Source organism: Mastigoproctus giganteus, chromosome 4 (genome assembly GCF_048544385.1).
Source record: "Mastigoproctus giganteus isolate SK-2022 chromosome 4, ASM4854438v1, whole genome shotgun sequence".
Taxonomy (NCBI): domain Eukaryota; kingdom Metazoa; phylum Arthropoda; class Arachnida; order Uropygi; family Thelyphonidae; genus Mastigoproctus; species Mastigoproctus giganteus.
Genome location: NC_143578.1, coordinates 164,385,942 through 164,409,244, shown reverse-complemented (window position 1 = coordinate 164,409,244; position 23,303 = coordinate 164,385,942). Strand labels below are relative to the sequence as shown.

The 23,303-nt window shown below is 36.7% G+C and overlaps 1 protein-coding gene across 2 annotated transcripts in view; it reads left to right on the top strand.

Annotated features, from left to right (window-relative positions):
* The window catches only part of LOC150087162 (dynamin-like), a 307,901-nt gene that overhangs the window by 145,376 nt on the left and 139,222 nt on the right, over positions 1-23,303 (top strand). Inside the window, exons 9-10 of one of the 2 annotated variants that reach the window (XM_090372996.1) lie at positions 10,625-10,692; positions 14,936-15,074. In XM_090372996.1, coding sequence (XP_090229122.1) covers positions 10,625-10,692; positions 14,936-15,074 — 207 coding nt within the window. The remainder of the gene's footprint in view (positions 1-10,624; positions 10,693-14,935; positions 15,075-23,303) is intronic. The other variant, XM_090372997.1, reaches the window with a different exon arrangement.

Genomic DNA, 23,303 nt, shown 5'->3' with positions numbered 1-23,303 from the left:
AAACTTTGCCTTGAGATATATTAACCTAAAATATTTTGGTGTCTCCCCCATTTCATTTTGAGCAATTGCCACTACCAATAAAAATGTAGCATGTCTGGTTGTTGTGTTTTGTTTCCTCAAAGTTACTCATAGATTATGACTCAAAACAAAGAATATGCACATTTTGCAAAATTCATTAAATTCATAATTTTTTTACAAATGATTATGCTTTCTTTAGATTTTATCTATCCAATATAAAACAACTAGAATGAGAGCAACACAAAAAAGAACTTCTTAAAACTCCATTACTGGCAATAAGTAACAATTTTTTTGTTTTAACCTGAGCAATGACTACTAAATTCTCTCACAGAATGAACTCTTCTGTAAAACAGCAAAAAATGATAGAAATAAAATTTACATACCATTTTTTTTTATTAATCATTCTTTAGATATAAATGAAATATGTATTTAATAGTAAGGAACATTGCTTTATTCAGGATTTTTTAACTTTACTGAATTCTGAGAATATATCAACTGAATAATCACTTTAAGTACCTACATTCCTCATCAAAGAATTTATCTCACAGTTCTTCATCAAAATAGCAGCGGAAACAACATGGAAATGCTATCTCAAAAACTTTAATTTCTCACTTGACAACTAAATTTCGGTCTCTGCTTCACTACAATAAAAACATTTGCAACAATTTCAGCTGTTAACGTTCTATTATGTTACCACATAGAGCACACTGCTGTACTAGCAATAATCGTATGTGCTCTCTCCACTTTGGTCATTGTTGGCAGGTCTAACATTAGTCTGAGTTAATTTTTCAATGCTGAGTGCATATTTTCTCATTATAAAATTGTGCTATACTTTTATAACATGAAAATTAGAGAAAAGGAATTATTTAACCTTTGTTAATATATATATAATTTTTAAGAAAATCCCAAGCATGAGAGGTTTTTTTTTTTTTTTTAGGAGCATTAGCAACTAAGGCCATATTGCTCCAGGATATGCGGTGGTCACTCCCTGACCTTTCCGCATCCTTCGTATTTGGTGGTGACGGGCTCGAACCCCGGTCTAATCAAGAAGCATGTGCTACGCACTGCTGCTCCTTCCCACCTGGCTACGGAGGCGCCGCATGAGAGGTATTAGAACATATAGTACTTAGTACTGCACATAGGTTGAAGGTTGAAAAGATGAAAGAAGATGAGACTTGAATTTCTGTAGATTGTAATTTTCAGGAAATACATAAGAAGGGAGGTTGTTCCAAAAAACAGAAGCCAAACAAATAAGTGAAAAAGGAGAAAAATTGGTTCTGTGCGTTTGAAGTTGGGCAGTAAAAGGGTGTGGACTGGTTGCAGCACATCTTCAGACTGCTTTGGAAGAGAGAGTAGGAATTATAGCAGCCAGTTCAGAACAGTGCCCATGGAAGTATCTATAGAAAAGGCATGCAGAAGAAACAATGTCTATGAGACATAGAGTGGAGAGACTTCGTTAGAGGTGAGTCATTAATTAACCTAACTGCCCTCTTCTGAATGGAATCTAGAAGCCCGAGAGAGATTTTGGGGTCACCACTGCAGATGTAGGAACAATATTCCATGGTAGAGCAAATTTGCAATTTGTACAGAGTGAACAGCTGTTTGGAATAAAAGTAATACTGAGAGCGAAAGAGAAAACCCAGTTTTTTAGATACTGAGGAAGCAATATTTGTGATGTTGCTTATGCCAAGAGAGATTAGAAGTCAGAGCATCCTCAATAGAGATATATGATCTCTTCTAGAAATCAGTGTCATCAAAGATAAGCATAGGAGCAGAAGAATCTATTTTGTGAGATATATGACAGGACTGAGTTTAGAAGGATTGAAATTGACTAAGTTGTCTTTGTCCCACTGGATAATTACCTGGAGATCAGCATTTAAGGAATTGGTAGTGGATATTCGAGAAGTTGAAGCTGTTTTTGGACAACGTTTCACAAACTGGAAGGTGCAATGTACAGTCATCAGCAAAACTATGGATGGGACGTTCGGTTAATGGGAGAACGTCATTAATATACAAGAGAAAAAGAGTGGGGGAAAGAACTGAACCTTGGAGAACAACTACATTAGTGGAGAAGTTAGAAGACAGAGAGGCATCTACCATCACCCACCTGCTTTGAGTGTTCAAAGAGAAAACTGGATACCCAGTTACAGAAACCAGTTGGCAGACCATAACATGGAAGCTTATTTAGAAGACCTTTATGCCAAACGTGATCAAAGGCCTTTGAAATGTGAAGAACAACTGCTTCAGTTTCACAAAATGTTTCCATTGAATTTATCCATAGGTGGGTAACATAAGCCTATATATTACCAGTAGATAGACATTGATGGAGTCCATATTGGTGATCATTGATCAGATAGGTTTCTAGATAGTTTAATTGATTTCTTCACTACGTTAGAAAGAGTAGAAGTAAGTGCAATGGGACGATAATTGGATGGGAGAGATTTGTCAACCTTTTTACAGACTGGCTGGATATGAGCAAATTTCCAAGCAGGAGGGAAACACCTGTGGAATAAGAAAGTGAAAAAGGGCAACATCGAACAGGAGTGGGCTCATGAGCACAGTTTTTGAGAACAAGTGGAGAAATACCATCAGTACTTGGAGCTTTCTTAGCATCAAGATTTTTCCAAATCATTCTGACATCCTTTTGACAGAAGACCACAGGAGGCATTGAATGGAATGTCCTGGGAATGGTAGGAGGTGGTTTACCGAGCTCATCAATACAAAGTTAGAATAAAAGTAGGAGGCTAACAGGTCAACTTGATCTTTTGCTGAAGTGTCAGTAGAACCGTTTGGTTTTGACAGAGGTGGGAATAGAGATCTGCAAAAGTTGCAGCCATTAGCTTTGGTACGAGACCAGAATGCTGAACTACCATTTAGAAAAGAAGGAAGTTTTCCACTCTTCGCCTGTTTGAAATCTAGTTCGGACTGATTAATAAATGCTTTACAATTGTTGCGAGCTTTGGTGTAGGCAAAAAATTAACCCCGAGATTTGGATACAAGCCAGTTTCAATATGCATTTTTTCTTGAACAGCCTTAGCACAGTTATTGAAAAACCAAGGTTTAGATAAGGGCAAGATTTTTAAAATGGAGTATGGAATAAAGGGACTTCATCCCTACAAGAATAATTTCCTTGATACAATCTGAGTAAACATTAACATCAGAAGATTTGAAACAGTAATCCAACCAAGGAAAAGAAAAAAAGAAATCTCACAGATCATCCCATTGTGGATTCTTGTAATACCAAACAGCACGAGGTTGAAGATGGCATGAGATAGAGGCTCCATTAGAGAAGAGACGATCATGAAGTTGTTATCTGAGCTATCTAGAGGACCACTCGCATCAACCGTGTACTTAAAACTGTTGTTTATGAGAAAAGGATCAAGCATGTTGGCTGAGTGGGTAGAATTGTCTGCTATTCTGGTAGGTAAATAAATAATCTGTGTAAGGTATTTAGTAAATGCAAAAGCCTCAGCATCTCAACTAGCTGGGTCTGTGTGACTAGAAAACAGAAGCCAACTTGAGTTGTGAACATCAAAATCATCAAGAAAATTTGCCTCACTGTTAGGGAAGATAGACTGGAGAAAGTGAAATTTCAAAGAGAGAGAAAGTCAAAGAGTTGAAAATGGTTGTTGGAGTTGGGAGAACAAATGAATTTGACAGAATGTGGTGGAGAGATTTTAAGCTGGAAGAGATTCCAGATTACCCAAGCTCTCATGGAATATCAGAGTGGACATATGCACAAGTACCACCTTCGAAGTGGAAGGAATCATTTGATAAATAATTCAGACAACTGAGATGAGCAGTGGTTGAATCAACCGATAATTGGGATTCTGTTAGAAAAAGTACATTGGGTTTTTCAGACTAAGTGGAAATAGACATCATTGAGGTGAGAAGAATACGCTGCATGAAGTAATGAAATGTTTTGATATGACATGCACATGGCAAAAATATACCCAGCTCCTTTAAATAACATGGCCTTGGCAATATCCCTCATACATCATCATCAGCCATTTTCAATCCACTGCAGGATGAAGGCCTCTCCAGCAACTTTCCAGTTCCTTCTGTTTTGAGCACTGGCCATCCATTTACTATTCAAAAACTCATGAATTTCATCTATCCATCTCCGCCTTTGTCTCCCAGGTTTTCTTCTAGCTCCTCTTGGGTACCATTCTGTTATTTTCTTAGTCCATCTGTCATGCCTTCGAGCTGTGTGTCCTGCCCAAGACCATTTTAGTTCTTTAGTTTTGATAAGAATGTCCTTTACTTGAGTTTGCTGCCTAATCCATGTGTTTCTCTTCTTATCTAACAGTCTGATTCCCAATATAATTCGTTCCCTTCTTCGCTGTGTAGTTCTCAGCTTCTCTTCCATTCTTTTGGTTCATTATTTTACGTTTCAGACAAACTGTGACTGTTACGTTTCAGTATGTGACTATATTTCCTGAATGCTATCCATCCAAAATTTATTCTTCTCTTGACTTCCAGCCATTTATCATTATTACAGCTAATAACTTGTCCCAGATAAGTATATGACTCCACCTTTTCAATTACTGCTCCTTCAATCATTATTTCCCTTTCCGTGGCATACTTGTTCATCATTACTTTTGTTTTAGCCATATTCATCTTTAGTCCAAAATCCTTACTAACTGTGCATAACTGATTAAGATTTTCCTCTAATTCTTTGGGATCGTGGCTTATGACCACAATGTCATCTGCAAAACGTAAATGGTTTAGGTACTCTCCGTTCACATTGACTCCTTTCTGCGACCAGTCTAATCTTCTGAAAGCTTCCTCAAGGGCAGCAGTAAACAGCTTCGGAGATATTGTGTCTCCTTGTCGAACTCCTTTCTCGATTTTAAATTTGCTTCTGTCTTTGTCTAGTCTAATAAAGGATGTAGCACTCTCATATATTTTCTTCAAAATCATAATATATGGAGTATCTATGCCTTGTCTTTCCAGTGCCCGAAACATTGCTTTATGCTGTATGGAGTCAAATGCCTTTTCATAATCCACAAATGCCAGGCATAATGGTGTTTTATATTCATTTGCTTTCTCCATTAGCTGTGATATTACGTGAAGGTTATCCATAGTTGAGAATCCTGTCCTAAAGCCAGCTTGCTCTTTCGGTTGATTCTCATCAAGTATTCTTTCTAATCTGTTAGTAATGACCCTTGTGAACAACTTGTAGATATGGGATAACAAGCTAATTGGTCTATAATTTCCAATTTCTGATTTATCTCCTTTCTTATGCAGCAAAACTATGATTGCATTATTCCACTGCTTAGGCATCACACCTTTTCTAATGCACTTTGTGAAGAGCCTTGCCAATTTTTGTGTTATGTCTCTTCCTCCCAATTTTAACAACTCTACAGTAACTTCATCTTCCCCCGGGGCTTTCCGATTCTTCATTTTCTTCAATGCATGTTCTACCTCATCAGGAAGAATATCGGGTATGTCGTATGTGTTGCTACTTTGCAATCCATGTTCCCCACTGCTGGTATCATTCCCTCGCTCCTTGTATAATTCTCTATAGTAGTCTTCTGCTATTTGAATTATGCCTTCTCTGCTGTTTATAAGTACACCATCGCTATTCTTCAGTTTCAGTATCATTTGTCTTTCTGTATTACTGCTCATGGCTGCTGATTTAAATCCTTTGTTTTCCCTTAATGCTTGTTCTACTTTTCTTGTGTTAAATCTTCTTATGTCCTCTCTGAGTCTCTTTCTAATGGCTTTGCATAACTCAGTATACTCAATTTTTTCCCTGTCAGTGTTTTTCTTGCTCTTCATTTGTCGTCTTTGGTTCATCATGACAAGTGCTTCTTGACTAATTTTTTCTTCTTTGGATTTCTGTTTCCCTATAGGTTTCTTGGGCTTTATCACTTTCAGAAAGTTGTAACATTCCTCGTCGATATCTTGGTCCTCAGCAGTCTGCAGAAGCTCAAACTTGTTCTTAAGTTCCAGTACATACTGCTTTTTCTCCTCCTCTGTTATTTCAAAGACCTTTGTATTATTTACTCTAGTCAGTTTTTTCCTTTCCTTTCCTACATCTATATCAAGTGTACATCTTACCATTCTGCGATCACTTCCAACATTTACCTTATTCAGGACGGTAACATCATTCACAATATATCTTCTGTTAGTGAGGATGAAGTCGATTTCATTAGTTGTTAATCCATTTGGACTCTTCCATGTCCACTTTCTGTTCACCCTTTTCTTGAAAAAAGTGTTCATTACTGACAGTCCTTGAGATTCTGAAAATTCCACAAGTCTTTCACCTCTTTTATTTCTTTCACCAATTCCAAAATTTCCTATAGTTCCTCTTTCTGTGCTGTTTTGCCTTTTTCCAACCTTAGCATTGAAGTCCCCCATAATAATAGTGTAGTGGGTTTTCTGCTCATCTAGAAGGCTCTCAATTTCAGTGTACATTTCTTCAACCTCTTCATCATCATGACTTGATGTTGGTGCATAAATCATTATAATCTTTAGCTTGTACCTCTTAGAAATCTTGAATAATAGTCTTGACACCCTTGGTGATGTACTTTTGAATTCCAAAATGTTGTTTTTAAAATCTTTATGGACCAGAAACCCAACTCCACCTTCACTCCTTTCACTGTTTCCATTGGTGTACAGCAGATTTCCACTTGATAAACTTATAAGTGATTCATTTCTTCTTCTTGTTTCAGCCAAACCGATGATATTCCAATTCACATTTTCTAATTCCTTTTCCAGCTCTAATATCCTGTCTTCACCGATGAGTGATCGTACGTTATAACAGGCCAAGTTCAATTTCCGTGCATGGCAGCCTGGTCGTACCCAGAGATTCTTAGCACCCTCTGCTTCCACTCTGATCCTCTCGCTGCCGTAAGAGGGAGAGTGAAAGCTGCTGGGGACTGAAGGCCATTTGTATTGTTGTGCTCTCATTGCTGGAGGTTTTGGTCTTTTCCTCTTCATGCTGACCAGGCGTCTTGAAGAGAACCACTCTACATGTTCGTTGCCACCTAAGTGACGTAACAGGGCTTACCATCGAGAAGGTGTGCGTGAGTGGATTTTAGGGAGGCAGGCCAACTGGACTTCTCCTAAATCTTCTGTAATAGAGAGATATTGGATCCATCGGTGTTTTAGGCTGAGTGTCTGATAACACACAAGATACCTGTTCCCCTCTAACCCCTCATACACACTACTTCAACTCCCTCCAGTCACTATCTGGCAGAGTAGAGGCAGTGAGATTATGTAAGGAAGATTGGATCTCACCTTGATGTCTGTCCATCATAAGCTCAAAAGACGTCAATCATACTGCATAATGAAAGAGATGTAGAGGTTGCTGGAGTTTTGCTCTCCAGACTAAAGATGGGTTCCATCACTTCAAGCCTCCAGTAGGGAAAGCGTTGGTATTGCACCGGTTGATGAGAGTGATATATAAGTACAATATTCCTTTTTTTATATATATATCTTTTGGTAGAAATTTTTTCCCGCCATAAAGTGCGGTTTCAGGTGTCTTGGTCTGTTAAACCTCAGGCTGTCGGCTGTCGTGCACTCTAGTACTCCACCCATCCATCCATCCATCCATGTCCTCCTGTCTTTCTCTTCTCCTTCTTCCAGGAGGTATCCATTGCAGGATAGCCTTTGGATATCTGGTTTCTTGCATCCGTTTTACATGTCCATACCATATTAAATGCTTTTCTTTGATAGTGTCAATAATATTCTTTTTTACTTCCATTTTCTCTCATGTCTTCATTCCGTTTTCTGTCTCTTCTAGAAGTTCTTGCTGAGCATCTCAAAAAATCCATTTCTGTGGAGAAAAATTTGTTTTCCTCTCACCTATTCAATGTCCAGGTTTCTACTCCATGCAATAAAAGACTTTTGAAAACGAAATGCACAAGGCATAATCCTTATGGGTTTTGATAATTTACACCGATACTATATAGTTAATAACCCATAAACTTGAACTACATATGTAGCATAGAAGGCATCGTTTTAATTGAATCTCATATTGTGGCTGCCTTCACAACGAGATAGCTGCTGTTGCATTACCTCAAATAAATAACGCTTCTCTAGTAGAGATGCACGCTTCTCTAGTATTTTCAGCATTTTCAGCAGTACCACCACCACCACCCAGACGATTGTTTCGAGGCTATTGGGCTTCATCATCAGTGGGCGGGCAGGTACCCAGGTAATGCAACAAGCCATCACAGTTGCGAAGTTATATCCACAATATGAGAGGTGCCAAAAGGGTGTGGTAATAATGTATTTTGAAAACGAAATGCACAAGGCATAATCCTTATGGGTTTTGATAATTAACTATATAGTATCGGTGTAAATACACCATAGTTAACCCATAAACTACGCTACATACGTAGTTCAAGTTTATGAGTTAACAATGGTGTATTTACACCGATACTATATAGTTAATAGAAGACTTTGTACAATTGTTTGGAATATAAGTTTCTTTGTTTTGTTAATATTTCTACTCCATAGAACAGATTTTAACATGCCGATAGCCTTTCTGCCGTCTTCAATTCTCTTATTGATCTCTGCTTGGGATGATCCATCACTTTGTAACGTTGATCCCAAATATTTGAATTTATCGACTTGTTTGATTTTAAAACTGTCAATATTTAGAATGTGTCCTGATCCTGAAGACAACATTTCAGTCTTGCTAAAATTGATTTTTAGACTCCATCTTTTATATTCCTCAACCAATTTACGACATGCATAGTCTGCATCTTCTAAGTCTTGTACTATCACCACCTGATCGTCTGCAAAAAGTAAATTGCGAATATAGATGTTCTTATTGATCGGCAATCCCATTTTGCATTTTTTTGACCAGGATCTTAGGCAGATGTCGATATAAGTTTTCCTGTAAATTGTCTTAATAATGTTAATCAATTGTCCACCAATATTTGCCTCTTTCAGTGCTTCCCATAAGAGTTTTCTTGGAACACTGTCATATGCCTTTTCAAGGTCAATGAAAATCATAAAGATTTCTCTTCCTTTTGATTGGAATTTTTCCAGGATCTGTGGTACCGTTGAGATATGGTGTATACATGAACTCCCGGCTGAAAAACCACTTTGTTCTTCTGACACCTTGAATCGGACTTCTAAATGGTTCCTGGTCCACTTTCGAAGAATCTTTAACAGCGTGTTCAGGACTCATATTCCTCTGTAATTTGAACAGCTTTTCCACTCACCCTTCTTATAAATTGATGTAATATATCCTGTTGACATTTCTTTTGCTATTTCTTCTCCTCTCAGTATACCATTTAACAGTTTTTGTATCAAAACAGCCACTCATCTTTCTCCATATTTCAGAAGTTCCATATAAACTCCTCCAGGTCCAGGTGATTTGCCATTCCTTCCTTTCTTTAGTAAGAGTTCCATTTCCCTACCAGAAACTTAAGCCCAAGTCTTCCACACCGAAATCCTCCACCATCTGGAACTCTTCCCGGTCTTCTTTTAAAAGTCCATGGTACTTCATCCAGTCTTTCAAAGATAGTAATTGCAAACTAACATTGTGTTTATTCTATTTTCTCAAGTCTTTAAGGACCTTCCATGATTCCACTAATCGCTTGAAGCCCAATTTGCTATTAATAGTCTCATTTCCTTTCCCATTCTTCATTTTTTGCTTCTACTACCAACCAATTGGCTATTTTTTTCTTTTCAACATAAATGTACTTATATGCATCATTCCTTTCACCCAGCCATTTCTGATATACAAGTTTCTTTTCCTCTACAGCAGCTCTTACTTTCTCTGTAGTTCAGGTCTTTTTTGATCCTTGCTCTTCTTTTTGCCTAGAATTTCATGAGCTATTTTTTTTTACAATATTTTTTAAATATTTGTAGATTTCTTCGCTATTACATTTTATCTCTATGTTAATTGCAGCATACAATCTCCGGGTGAAGTTGTTTCTAATGCTGTTGTCCTGAAGTAGTTCAACGTTAAATTGATCCACTTGTAGCATTTCTCCTTCCCTGCATAGTTGGTTGTCCACTCTTATTTTCTTAATCCAGTTCTACCTCAGTGTTGTTTTAACAAGAAAATGGTCAGATCCACATTCGGCTCCTCTGTAAACTCTGACATCTTTCAATACTTATGTCCCTGAATGTTTTGAAATAATGTAATCTATAACTGATCTAATTTGTCTTGTCTTGTCTCCTGCGACTAAGTATATTTATGGATATCCTTGTGTTCGAATATCTTTGCAATATTATAGCAGTGTCCAAATCAGCTTAACCTTTTTCTACAAAGCTTACAATTGTGTTTACATTGTTGGACAACAGTATGTTGCCAACTTTCTTCTTGTGAAAGATATTAATGCTAACTTACTATACATAAAATTAACCTCAATTAAACTAGGAATGCATTTCTTCCACAGAAGCACATTATAACATTCAAGCAGAATGCAGATTTATCTTTATTCCCTATTTTCCAAAAGCATTTAATTTAACACATTTTTTGAACTGATAAGATAAAATACACCCGTACCTTGTTGTAATAAAACAGTTGATATATAACCAGCCATAACTAAATTTTAATGATAATAAGTCTGAAGATTTTTTCATAAATTCCCCGGTTTGTTCATGTTATTGCAAATTGAAATTTTTTTTATAGATGGAGTTTGATGAAAAAGAACTACGAAAAGAAATTGCATTTGCAATACGAAATATTCATGGCATTAGGTAATTATTACATTTGTTTTCTTTTGTTTTCAACTACACACACATGCACGCACAGAGTAAAATCCTCTTAACTGTGGCATTCAAAAATCATCAGAAATCTCTCTGAAAATTTACTTAAAATAAAAAAAAACATTAATTTAGCAATTAACTTGAAGTTCTGCACTTCGTGAATTGCTGCTGTATTAACACTTTAACGTTGTATTGCCTTTTTTCCTTTTTTTTTTTTTAAGAACAGTTTGGAACTTTTTTATAGTAAAAGGACGAGTGTATGGAAGATATTTCAGCCAATGCTTAACCCATTCCATATTTTTGAAATCCAATACTACATAAAACTGCTAGTAGCAGTAAAGTACAACAATTATCAACTGGCATAGAAAGATTATGCAATTCCAGCAAAGTGATGAATCAGCAGTACCTCTATAGCGATTCTAGTGTATCACTCATCTCATCAGTTGTACAACAGTAGTACACTGAAAAGTGTTGTCCAGTTGCATGGTGATATAGTCTTTGCTTCCCCACATTAGGGAAAAAATGTGCAAATCCAACCCACTAATCACCCGGTTTCCCTTAAAAGATGTATTGGAAAAATTCTGGAAAAAATATCTATCCAGGGTTTTGGACAATTAATACTTGTTAAGCATCCATCAGTACAGTTTTTGAAAAGCCAAATCAATCCTGGACTCACAATAAAAGTAGAATCAAATATTTGCAATGCTGTACTTTTTAATGAACATCTGAGATCTGTATCCTAGAGGGGGCACTTGAGACATAGCATTTTGCAAGATCCTCATGAGTCTGACTTGAGATGTCACTTGTACCTAATACAAAACTTTCTGTGCTATAGAACCTTTCTGGTCCACAGCCAAAATGTCCACAAGAAGAGGGAGTTTCACAGTGCTCAATTTTCAATGCAACTCTACTCATGCTAAGAATCAGTTCATCGCATATCATTCACAGTTGCATACAATTGATATACTACTTCAAGATACAAATAATAAAATAAATTCAATTCTACAGAAAACGTATAAAGTACTTCCTGATTATTAAATAAGGTTCAAACCCTTTTTTGACATTCTCCCAAATAGTGTTCACTTACTTTCATGAACTGGTCTCCCCCCATACTTATACAACTCAGTTTCAGAACCACCCACAGATGACCTAGAGCGATTTGGGTGGGGGGGGGATTGATAAAAATTGAAAGGCTGTGCACACAAATGCTTTTAAATATTATTTTTTTTTTTTTTCTTATTTTAACCTTACTTGAACATTAGAATAAGGTTGTAAAAAATAAAATGAAAATTTCACTAAATTCAAAAAAAAAAAAATGGAAAAAATATTGGGAGTGAAAATCATGAAAATGTTTAAAAAATCAAATAAAATCACACATTATTACTACTTTTTTTTTTTTTTTTTTTCAGTAATATCTTCTACTGAAGTTTTCTTCATGGAACAAGCAAATAGATTGTTTTAGAGTTACTAAGAGTAAAGACACTTGCATGTATACTTGTAGGTAAACCAAAGCTAGGAGCACAGTAAAGAAATTTGATGAATTTCAAGTACTGGTCAAGTTGTAAAATGCAAACATTTTGGGGATATCAGAAAAATGGTGTTACTCAGATATATAGAGTGCAAAATTTGAATATGGGGAATACAATGGGTACAGAAAGGACAGATATGACAGGAAAGGGAGGTATATTCTTAGTTAAAAAGCACATAAAATCTAAGGCATTCCATTCAGTTGACATGGGTGGCCAGTGCAATAGAGAGTCAATCTAATGTGATGTAAGCACCGAGAAAACAAAAATCATAATAGGTGGTGTTATAGGCCTAATGACTGATGATTTTAAATTTCAGTTATTGATTGGAACTTGTGATTTCGTCATTCAGAGAAAAAAAGCTTGTGGATTTCTTGGATAACTGTTTCCTACACCACCACCATGCTAGAAATACAACAGGAGAAAGCAATAATCTTGATCTGATTATCAGCAGTGACCCCCCTCGTGCATTAAAAATCTACATACAAAAAAACCCACTAGGTGGCAGTGATCATTGTTTATTGATGTGGGATTTGCTTAAAGATGTAACTACAGCCAAAGGCAAAGGGAAGAGATTTCATGAGGGTAACTACAGTGGTCTCTGACAGTTTTTAAATTCTAAGCAATAGGACCAACTGATGATGTTACCAACAACAATTCTAAATGGGAAGTATTCAGGGAAGTAATTGTAAAAGTTACCAGGATTTTTATACCAAGAGATGCTGTTTGAATTGAGACCAAAATATATATCAGATGTACTGATAAGACTTGTACTCTGGAAGAGAACAAGAATTCATAGGAGACATAAATTATCAGGTGATACAGAAGCTTACAACAGATATAAACTAGTCTGCAATCAGGTCACAAAGGAGGCTAAGCAAGCTTATGCACATTACAAGAAGTCTCTAACAAAGAATACAAAGGTAAATGGCAAAGACTTTACTTATGTAAATGCTAGAAAGAAGGGGATGAATCAGTGGTCTGTTAGATATGAACAGTTTAACTGCTGACAAACTGAGTAATTCTGCATTCACATGTGAGGAATTTTTAGGGAAAGGGGATGCCAGAAGTATATAAAATTCTAACAGGGAGCGGAATGGTCTTGTCATAACTGAGAGGAAAGCATAAGAGAAATTGTCAAAGCCAAATGTAAAATAATCCAAGGCACCTGGAATGTTGGATTGAAAATGCAACATTCATATCAACGATAGAATTTGTCTTTAAGAATTGAAATGGTGGGTTGGATCTGTCCAATTATATTAAGGGGGATAGCAAAAGAGATCATCAAACCTTTAGCGTAATTATGAGAGCATCCATGGATTCAGGGGAGATCTCTATGCTGCAGGTATGTAAATGTATCCCCAATTCCTAAAGGAGGATCAATGGATGACATGAGTGATTACAGACCTGTTAGCTTAACTTCCATTCCATATAAAATAATGGAGTCACTGTTTAATGAAGCAGGAGCATCTGCACAGGAATACATTTATACTGCAGTCATAAAAATGGAGATGTTAGGGATGGTGTTGTCTAAACAATTTGATTGGATACTATGACACAGTAACAAGGGAATTGGATGCAAAAAATAATTTTGACATCATATATTAGATGTCAGAAAAGCTTTTGATAGTGTTGCACATAAAAGACTGCTGTACAAATTGAACTAGTGTGGCATTAAGGGCAAGTTACTGTTATGGATAAAGGGATGGTTATGTGAGAGAAGACAGAGTTGTTAATATTGATATAAAAAAAACACATGCATGTAAAAATGGATATGGTGATGTGCATGGGTGAATAAGCTTTAATAAATATATATGTATAGACCTACAGCTTATTTTATGTAAAAGAAGAGGGGGAAAAAAAAAAAAAAAAAACACCACACATGTAATAGATAAAACATAATGGGAAAAAGTGGTGTGGTAAAGGTCTGTGTCCTATTGTTGGGGCAAACCTGCCCACAGAAATTTTTACTTTAGTAAAACAGACTTAAATATGGGATACAGTCATTTGCTGCAGTCTTAGTTGATGTTATGATCCTTAAATGAAGGAACTTGGTTCAGTGGTGGTAATTGTGGGAAAAGTCTATCGGGATACATGCAATACACTTCCAGCGCTTGACACTGTTGTAGGCACTCTCATCTGTTGCCAATCTAGCCATGGAACAACTAGAATATACAATATGTTTGAATCTTTTTGAATTTCTGACAGCCATAACTTTCAACGATGCTGTCTGAAATTTATGATTCACTCTTTTTTTTCATGAAGGAATGGTAGCTCTTTATAATATTCTTTTTTATATAATATTCATTTGGTTTAGCAGAAACCATTTTTGAATTGTAGTAATATTTTTCACCTAATGAGAAGTTATTTATGAATTAAAAAAATATGCTTTTCTCCCAGGGTTCCCATATTCTGAAAAAAATAAATATTGATGGTTTATAGAGTTTAAAGATGAAGTTTGGCAGAGAAATATAAAAAATATTTTTTATGGAGTATAAAAAAAAAAGAAATTACTTCAAAAATACATTTTAAATTGCTATACTGTTAATTAAGTGCTGAGAGAATAATACAAAATAATTATTTATTTAATTATACTGGACAATAACTAGAATTTAAAGATCTTATGAATTTATATTTCATGATACAATTTAAGGAGTAAATAGTGTCATATATTATGTCATAATTATTAACCAGTGATTAACTTGCAGAGTAGGACTGTTTACACCAGACATGGCTTTTGAAGCAATTGTAAAGAAACAGATATCTAAATTAAAGGAGCCTTCTATAAAATGTACTGATTTGGTTGTTGCCGAGTTGGCCAGTGTAGTTAAGAAATGCACAGAAAAGGTAAGTATTACATAAGCATGGTGATTTGGTTGGATTTTTTTTTTTTTTTTTGGTGAGAGTCTTCTAAATGAAGGACCATAAACCTACTACCTGGAAAAAGTATCGATAAGCAAACAATTATTGAGTACATGAAAGCCCTCGTGTACACAATCGTTTGACACTGTACCCACATGAAATGCAACTCTAAAAATTATGAAATTACAAACCCCTGAGTTTAGAACATTTCAATGCCAAACTAATTAAACTAACTATAATAATTTTATAATTAATGCTACTTCTATGTTATAATGAATAAATTTTGTTGTCTGGAAATTTCTGTGATCCTTCCTGAAACAATGACAGGCTTGAGCTTATGCTAATTTTATAAACAGTATTGTCATCCACGAGTCAACATGAAATTTCATATTAAAAATAAATGTCATCACAACAGACAAAACCATGAAATTAAACTTTATTCAAATATACAAAAATATACAGAAACCTATTGAAATTTAGCATTAGCATATGATGCAAGAAAGCAAATTTATACAGCCAAAAGAAAAAAAAAAAAAAAAAACCTTCCATATCTCACCCATCCATGCTCTCCAAAAGTTTGTCCAATTTTTCCTTGAATTTATTTAAGCTATTTTCCATAACGAAAGATGGAAGTTTGTTCCAGCATTCAACCACCTACTGACTAAAGGCAAATTTCCCCACATCTATTCTACAACTGTCTTTCCTAAATTTGAATTTATGCCTCCTCAGGTGCATAATCAAAGCAAGAGGAAGAATGCCATCAGCACTGAGCTTGCTCAAACCATTCAAGGCCTTGTGCGCCTCAATCAGATCACTTCACAGGTGCCTAGTCTTCAGATGCTGCAATTGGCAGAATTTAAGCCTTTCTTGGTAAGAGCAACCCTTCGTTTCCCTTGCCAATCTCATTGCCTTTCTCTGTACTCTTTCCAGCAGCTCTACATCCTTCCTAAAATGAGGCGTCCAGACCTGTATGCAGAACTCGAGATGTGACCTGACCATTGGCATTTTACAAAGGGATAATCACCTCCTTATCCCTACTAGTTGGTATGCACAGTTAGGACATTCATCATCTTCAGCCATTTTCAGTCCACTGCAGGATGAAGGCCTCTCCAGCAACTTTCCAGTTCCTTCTGTTTTATGCAATGGCCATCCATTTACTACCCATGAACTCACGAATTTCATCTGTCCATCAACGTTGTTGTCTTCCAGGTTTTCTTTTAGCTCCTCTTGGGTGCCGTTCCGTTATTTTCTTAGTCCGTCTCTCATCGTGTCTCTGAGCTATGTGTCCTGCCCAAGTCCATTTCAGTTTAGTTTTGATAAGCATGTCCTTTACTTGAGTTTGCTCCCTAATCCATGTAATAGTAATCATGACATATGATGCAAGAAAGCAAGCGTATGAGCTTATGTAGCATCAGCCAAAAATAAAATCCCCCCCCCCGCACACCTGCCCTTGAATCTCCATGAATTTATTTAACCTATCAACTTCCACAATGACAGATGGAAGTTTGTTCCAGCAATTAACCACCCGCTGGCTAAAGGCAAATTTCCACACATCTATTCTACAACTGTCTTGCAAATGTGAATTTATGCCTTCTCAGGTTCGTAATCTGAGCAAGTGGAAGAATCCCATCAGAATTCAGCGTGCTCAACCCATTCAAGGCCTTATACAGTACATTTCAATCAGATCACTCCGCAGGTGCCTAGTCTCCATCTGCTGCAATTAGCAGAACTTAAGCCTCTCTTGGTAAGAGGATCCCTTTCATCCCCCTCACCAATCTTGTGCCCTTCTCTGTACACGCTCAATCAAATCTACGTCCTTCCTAAAATGAGGCTTCCAGACCTGTATGCAGACCTCAAGGTGTGGTCTGACCATTTCCTTATACAAAAGGGACAATCACCTCCTTTTCCCTGCTAGCAAAATTCCTGTATATCATTGACAAAACCCCATGACCTACTTTTGCATCCTGTCAGCATTGCTCAGAAAATTTCATATCTGACTGCACAATTACTCCCAAGTCCTTTTCATTTTCTACCACCTTAAGTGTAGTACCACAGAGTTGGTATGTTTCTCTGGGGTTGCTCCTAGCCATATGTAGTACTTAGCATTTGTCAATTTTAAACTTCACTTGCCACTTCTCAGCCCATCTGCCCAAATTTTCTATATCATGTTGAAGTAGCACACTGCCATTACCGTCATTAACAACCCTGCCAACTTTTGTATCATCTGCAAACTTCAACACTCAGCCTGATATACCTTCATCAATATCATTGATAAATATACAAAAGAACAGTGAGCTCAACACCAAACCCTGTAGGACTCCACTAAAAACATTAGGCCACAAAGAGTAGTATCCATTGATTACCACACTCTGTCTACTCCCACTCAACCACCCTTTTATCCATTGTAGCAACTTACCATTAATACCATTCTGCTCCAATTTGTACAGTAGTCTTCCATGTGCAACAGTGTCAAAAGCTTTCCTAAAATCCAACTATATGATATCAAAATTATTTTTTGCATCCAGTTCCTTTGTAACCACATCATAGTATCAAATCAAATTTGTCAGACAAGACTTTCCCTTAACAAACCCATGCTGTCTGAATTATTGCTGCAGTCTTGTCTGGAGAACCTGCAATGCATCTTTAACCGGTGACTCCATTATTTTACCTGGAACAGAAGTTAAACTAACTGTTCTGTAATACTTGTGTCACCCTCAGATTCTCCCTTTGTGAATTGGGGATACATTTGCACATTTCCAGTCCGTGGGGACCTCCCCTGAGTCCAAGGATGCTCTCATAATTATGGCTAAGGGTTTGCTTAGTTCCTTTGCCGCCTCATTTAATATAACTGGATAGATCCACCCGAGGTGCCTTTCTTATGTTTAACTTTAACAATTTCTCCTACACTTTGCTCTCAGTTGTTACCTAATCATTAAGCACCTTGCTACAATTTGATAACCTTCTGGCATTTTCCTTTCTTAATAACTCCTCCTGTAGGAATGTACATGCAAAATACTCATTCAATTTGTTTGCTATCTGAGTAGGATCATCAACAGTCGAACCATCGATATCAAGTGGACCAATCTGATTCATCCGCTTCCTCTTAGAGTTTATATAAGTAAAGAACTCATTGATGTTTTTCTTAGCATCCTTTGCCAAAGATTTCTCGTAATCTGCCTTCGCTTGCCTAATCTCCTTTGTGACTTTATTACAGACTAGCTTATATCTGCCATGAGCTTCTGTGTCGCCTAATAATTTATATGCATCTCATGCATTTTTCTTCTCTGCCACGAGTCTCATTAGTTCATTTGACAACCATTTAGGCCTAAACCTTGATGTTTGTTATTTGGTTTTTAGGAGCATTAGCAACTAAGGCCATATTGCTCCGGGATATGCGGTGGTCATTCCCTGACCTTTCCGCATCCTCCGTATTTGGTGGTGATGGGCTCGAACCCCGGTCTAATCAAGAAGCATGTGCTACGCACTGCTGCTCCTTCCCACCTGGCTATGGAGCCGACCCCTAAACCTTGAACAATATTTCTTAATAGGTATGAAACATCTAGTAGCTTCCACTATTAATTCCTTGAATGCTTCCCACTTAGAATTTGCTGTTGGTAACATCATCAGTTGGTCCCACTGTACAAAATTAAAACTGTCTGAGACCACCACAGTCACCTTTATGGGAGCAAAAACCCTTTCCTTTACCCCTGATAGTAATTAGATCTTTAAGTAAATCCCATATCAGTACACTCTGATCACTGCCACCTAGTGGTTCCTTTATCTGCAAATTCTTAATGTGTTTCTCTTCTTATTCAACGGGCTGATTCCTAATATAATTTGTTCTATTCTTCACTGTGTACTTTTCAGCTTCTCTTCCATTCTTTTGGTGATAGCCCAAGTTTCACTTCCATAGGTCATGATGAAGAGTATACATTGGATCATTATTTTGTTTCAGAAAAAATTGGGATATTCCTCCTCAGTATGTTACTACATTTCCTGGATACTATCCATCTGAAATTTATTCTTCTCTTGACTTCCAGCCATTTATCATTATTACAGCTTAATGACTTGACCCAGATAAGTATGTGAATCCACCTTTTCATTTACTGCTCCTTCAATGATCCCTTTCCGTGGTAATCCGTTTCTGTAGCATACTTGTTCATCGCTACTTTTGTTTTAGCCATATTCATCTTTAGTCCGAAATCCTTATTAACTCTGCATAACTGATTAAGGTTTTCGTCTAATTTTTTGGAATCATGGCTTATGATCACAATGTCATCTGCAAATCGTAAATGGTTTAGGTACTCTCCATTCACATTGACTCCTTTCTGTAACCAGTCCAATCTTCTGAAAGCTTCTTCAAAGGCAGGTAAACAACTTCGAAAATATTATATCTCCTTGTCAAACTCCTTTCTCAATTTTAAATATGCTACTGTCTTTGTCTATTTTAATAAAGGAAGTAGTGTTCTCATACATTTTCTTAAAAATCAATGTATAGGGTGTGTATGCCTTGCCTTTCCAGTGCCCAAAATATTGCCTTATGCTGTATGGAGTCAAATGCCTTTTCAAATGTCTTCTATTAAACAGTGATTATACAGTTCTGTGAGCTTTTCTGGTGCTATTTCTGCAAATTTCTTGTTAATTTCTGCCTCCAGGAAGTCATGCCCAGATCGTTTATTATTTTAGTTTTGAGTAGGACTGTTTGCAGTTCTTCAGTTGTTGAATAGTGGTTCTGTGTTGGCATTTTCATTTTAATTATTACACTCTGAGTAGGGGAATAATCCCCAGTCTCAGTCTGGTTAATATTATCTAGGACAGTGGTTCCCAAATTACTGAGATCTGGTGCCTCCATAGCCAGGTGGGCAGGAGCAGCAGTGCGTAGCACATGCTGCTTGATTAGACCAGGGTTCGAACCCGTGACCACCAAATACAGAGAATGTGGAAAGGTCGGTGAATGACCACCGCATATCCCCAGAGCAGTATAGCCTTAGTTGCTAATGCTTCTAAAAACCAAATAACAACAATAACAATACTGAGATCTACGGACCCTTTCAAAATTCAAAAAAAAAGTGCTTGCAGACACCTAACTTTGAATATGTATGTATGTAAGAATAGATATGTCTGATATAAAGTTTGCATAGATGGAGGTGAAAATTACACAAAGTGCACTTTAAATTACATTTAATACATATATATATATATTCAAAGTTTTATGTTTAAAACAACTCAACTTTATTTATCATCAATTTGCTATACATAGAATGAATAATTTAACCAGTTCCAGAGGGTCCATTTTATGAACCCTCTAGAACTGGTCTACGGACCTCAGTTTGGGAAACTCTGATCTAGGATGTGGGTGACACTCTTCCCAACACAAGGTTGGGGTTCCGTCTGGTCTTATTGTGGTCTCAGCTACATCTTCTCATGGCAACTTGTTGGTGGCTATTCTGTACGCGACTCCCCATGGGTTGACATTTTCAACTCCCCACCAAGTGCCACCAGGATTCTTTTTCTTCTGTCTTATGAGGGCATTGTATGAGTTCCTGTGCATCCTATAGGTATTTCTCAGGTCATCAAGCTCATTTTGAGGCCAAGTTGTTCAGGACACCTAAAAATATTTCCTTGCCACACGGAGAAATGTTTCTCTGAAAATGTTTCCTCTCCTCGACATCAGTACTGCCCTGTTAAGCTAAGAGGTCTGTAATTACTCATGTCACCCTTTATGAATTTGGGATATATTTGCACATCTCCAGTCCATAGGTCTGAATCCATTGATGTTCTCATAATTATGGCTAAGAGTTTTCTTACCTCCTTTGCTGCCTTCCTTAATATAATTGGATAGATTCCATTTGCCACAGGTGCATTTTTTATGTCCATCCTTAACAGTTTCTTCTCCACTTTTCTTTCAGTTATCACAAAGTCATTTAGCTATAGTTTGATAAACTTCTGGCATCCCCTACCCTAAAGAATTCCTCATGTGTAAATGTAGATGCAAAATACTTATTCAGTTTATCCGCAACCTGAGCAGGGTCATCAACAGTTAATCCATTGTCATCAAGTGGCTGAGTGTGATTCAATCCCTTCCTTCTACTGTTAACATGGAAGTCTTTGCTGTTTTTCTTTGCATTGTTTGCCAGAGACTTCATAATCTGCCTTAGCTTGCCTAACCTCCTTTGTGACTTGATTACAGACTACTTAATATCTACCATAGGCTTCTGTATCACCTCATAATTTATATGCATCCTATGCACTCTTCTTCTCTGCCATGTGTCTCAGTAGATAATCTGACATCCATTTAGGTCTATGCCTTGAACAGTATTTCTTTGTTTGTATGAAAAGCTTAGTAGCTTCTTTGGTTACTTCCCATTTAGAATTTGCTGTTGGTAACATTATCAGTTGGTCTCACTGCGCACAATTTAAAAACGGTCTGAGACCTCTAGTCACCCTTACAAAAACAAAAGTCTTTCCCATTGACAGTAGTTATGTTTTTAATTACATTCCAGATTAGTGCACTGTGATCGCTGTCACTCAGTGGGTCTTTTACCTGCAGATTCTTAATGCACAAAGAATCACTATTGATAACCAGAGCAAGGGTATTGCCTTCTCTTGTTGCCTCTCTAACGTGCTGCTGCTGTAGAAAACAGTCATCCAATAAATCAACAAAAATCTTGCTAGTGTGTGAGTGACCAACCCACAAATTACAGTCACCATCTGGAAAGTTAAAATCTCCGATTATGAGACATTCTGATTTCCTGGCCCACTCTATTTCCTTGTACAGATGTTTGGTATACTCATCACAGTCATTAGGACTATAACACACTCCCACTCTCAATTTTTTTTCCATTTCTTATATAACACCAAAGTGACTCAGCATTGCAGTCGTTACCCAAGTCAATTGGATGTGCCTTAGATTTAATATTCTTCTTAACTAAAAGCATAACCCCCTCCACCACTTCTCTCCTGTGTTTCTTCCTTGTATATATTGTACTCTCCATATATTCAAATTCAGCATCACTTATGTCTGAGTGGCACCATGTCTCTGTATTCTACAATGTGTGCATTTGATGACATAATCAGTACTTTAAATTCATCAAATTTATTTATAATTCTCCTAGCATTAGTGTACATTCAAGTATACATGCATGTGTTCTTGCTTTTAGTTACCCTAACACAATCCATGTATATTGATATATTTTTGAATTTCAATTTAATTTTATGTAGCTGTAAATATGGTTTTTACTATAAATGGTGAAAAATTCATGAGAGTTTCCACTGCTGATTTAACTGTAAGCCACAACCTTGCTGCTTGTACTTACTGATATATATGTGGAGCTATTGCTAACTAATATGCTTGTTGTAAGGAATGCATTGATCTTAATTGAAAACTTGGCTTTCTGTTGCACAAGTTTGAGTCAGAAAAAGCAAGTAGTTGCCCTGGAAAGTGATAAATGCTCTCCAATTATTCAACTGTCTAGCACTAAACCAGGTTATGCTCTCCCAAATGATTGGATTTCAGGAACAGACTATCAGGCACTAACTGTTCTGATTCCAGACAAGATAATTTTAGTGGGAATTTATGTTTCAGGGGTAATTGGAGCATTTCTGTAATAAAGACATAGAATCAAGAGTATCTTCCAGGTTCAAAAATTGATAATGCTACTAACCATTTGTCAGTTCTTAGAGGAACTGATGCCTGCTAATCCATAGTTATTGGTGTGGAAACTAATGATATGGAACAAAAAAGAACTTAAGACTTAGTTGCAAAATATAAGATCATGCTAGAAAAATGTCATGAGATAGATCAAATTGTCTACAATTTTTCCAAGGGATTTTATAATGAGACTTGTTAGTTAATTCTAGACTTATAGGGGTAAATTTTTCTTGGCATAGCCTGCTCTAGAGAGAATATTAGTAAAAATGGAATTCATTTGAACATAGGACATGTAAAGGTGCTAATGCTGTAGAGACCTTAAGGAACACAAAGTTTACAGAGACTGTTAGTGAATGGGGGAGAAGTATAAGTGGGTGGTATGGACCAAGGCCACACTTGCACTATCCTTGAATACTTATGTATGACCTCAGTTTACTACAGGCATGGGCAGAGGTGATGAAATAGGTGTTAAGATCATCAGCAGACCCAGGCCATAGAACCACAAAAGGGACATTAAAAAAAAAAAATAAATAAAAAATAAGAAGACATTGTTTAAGACTACA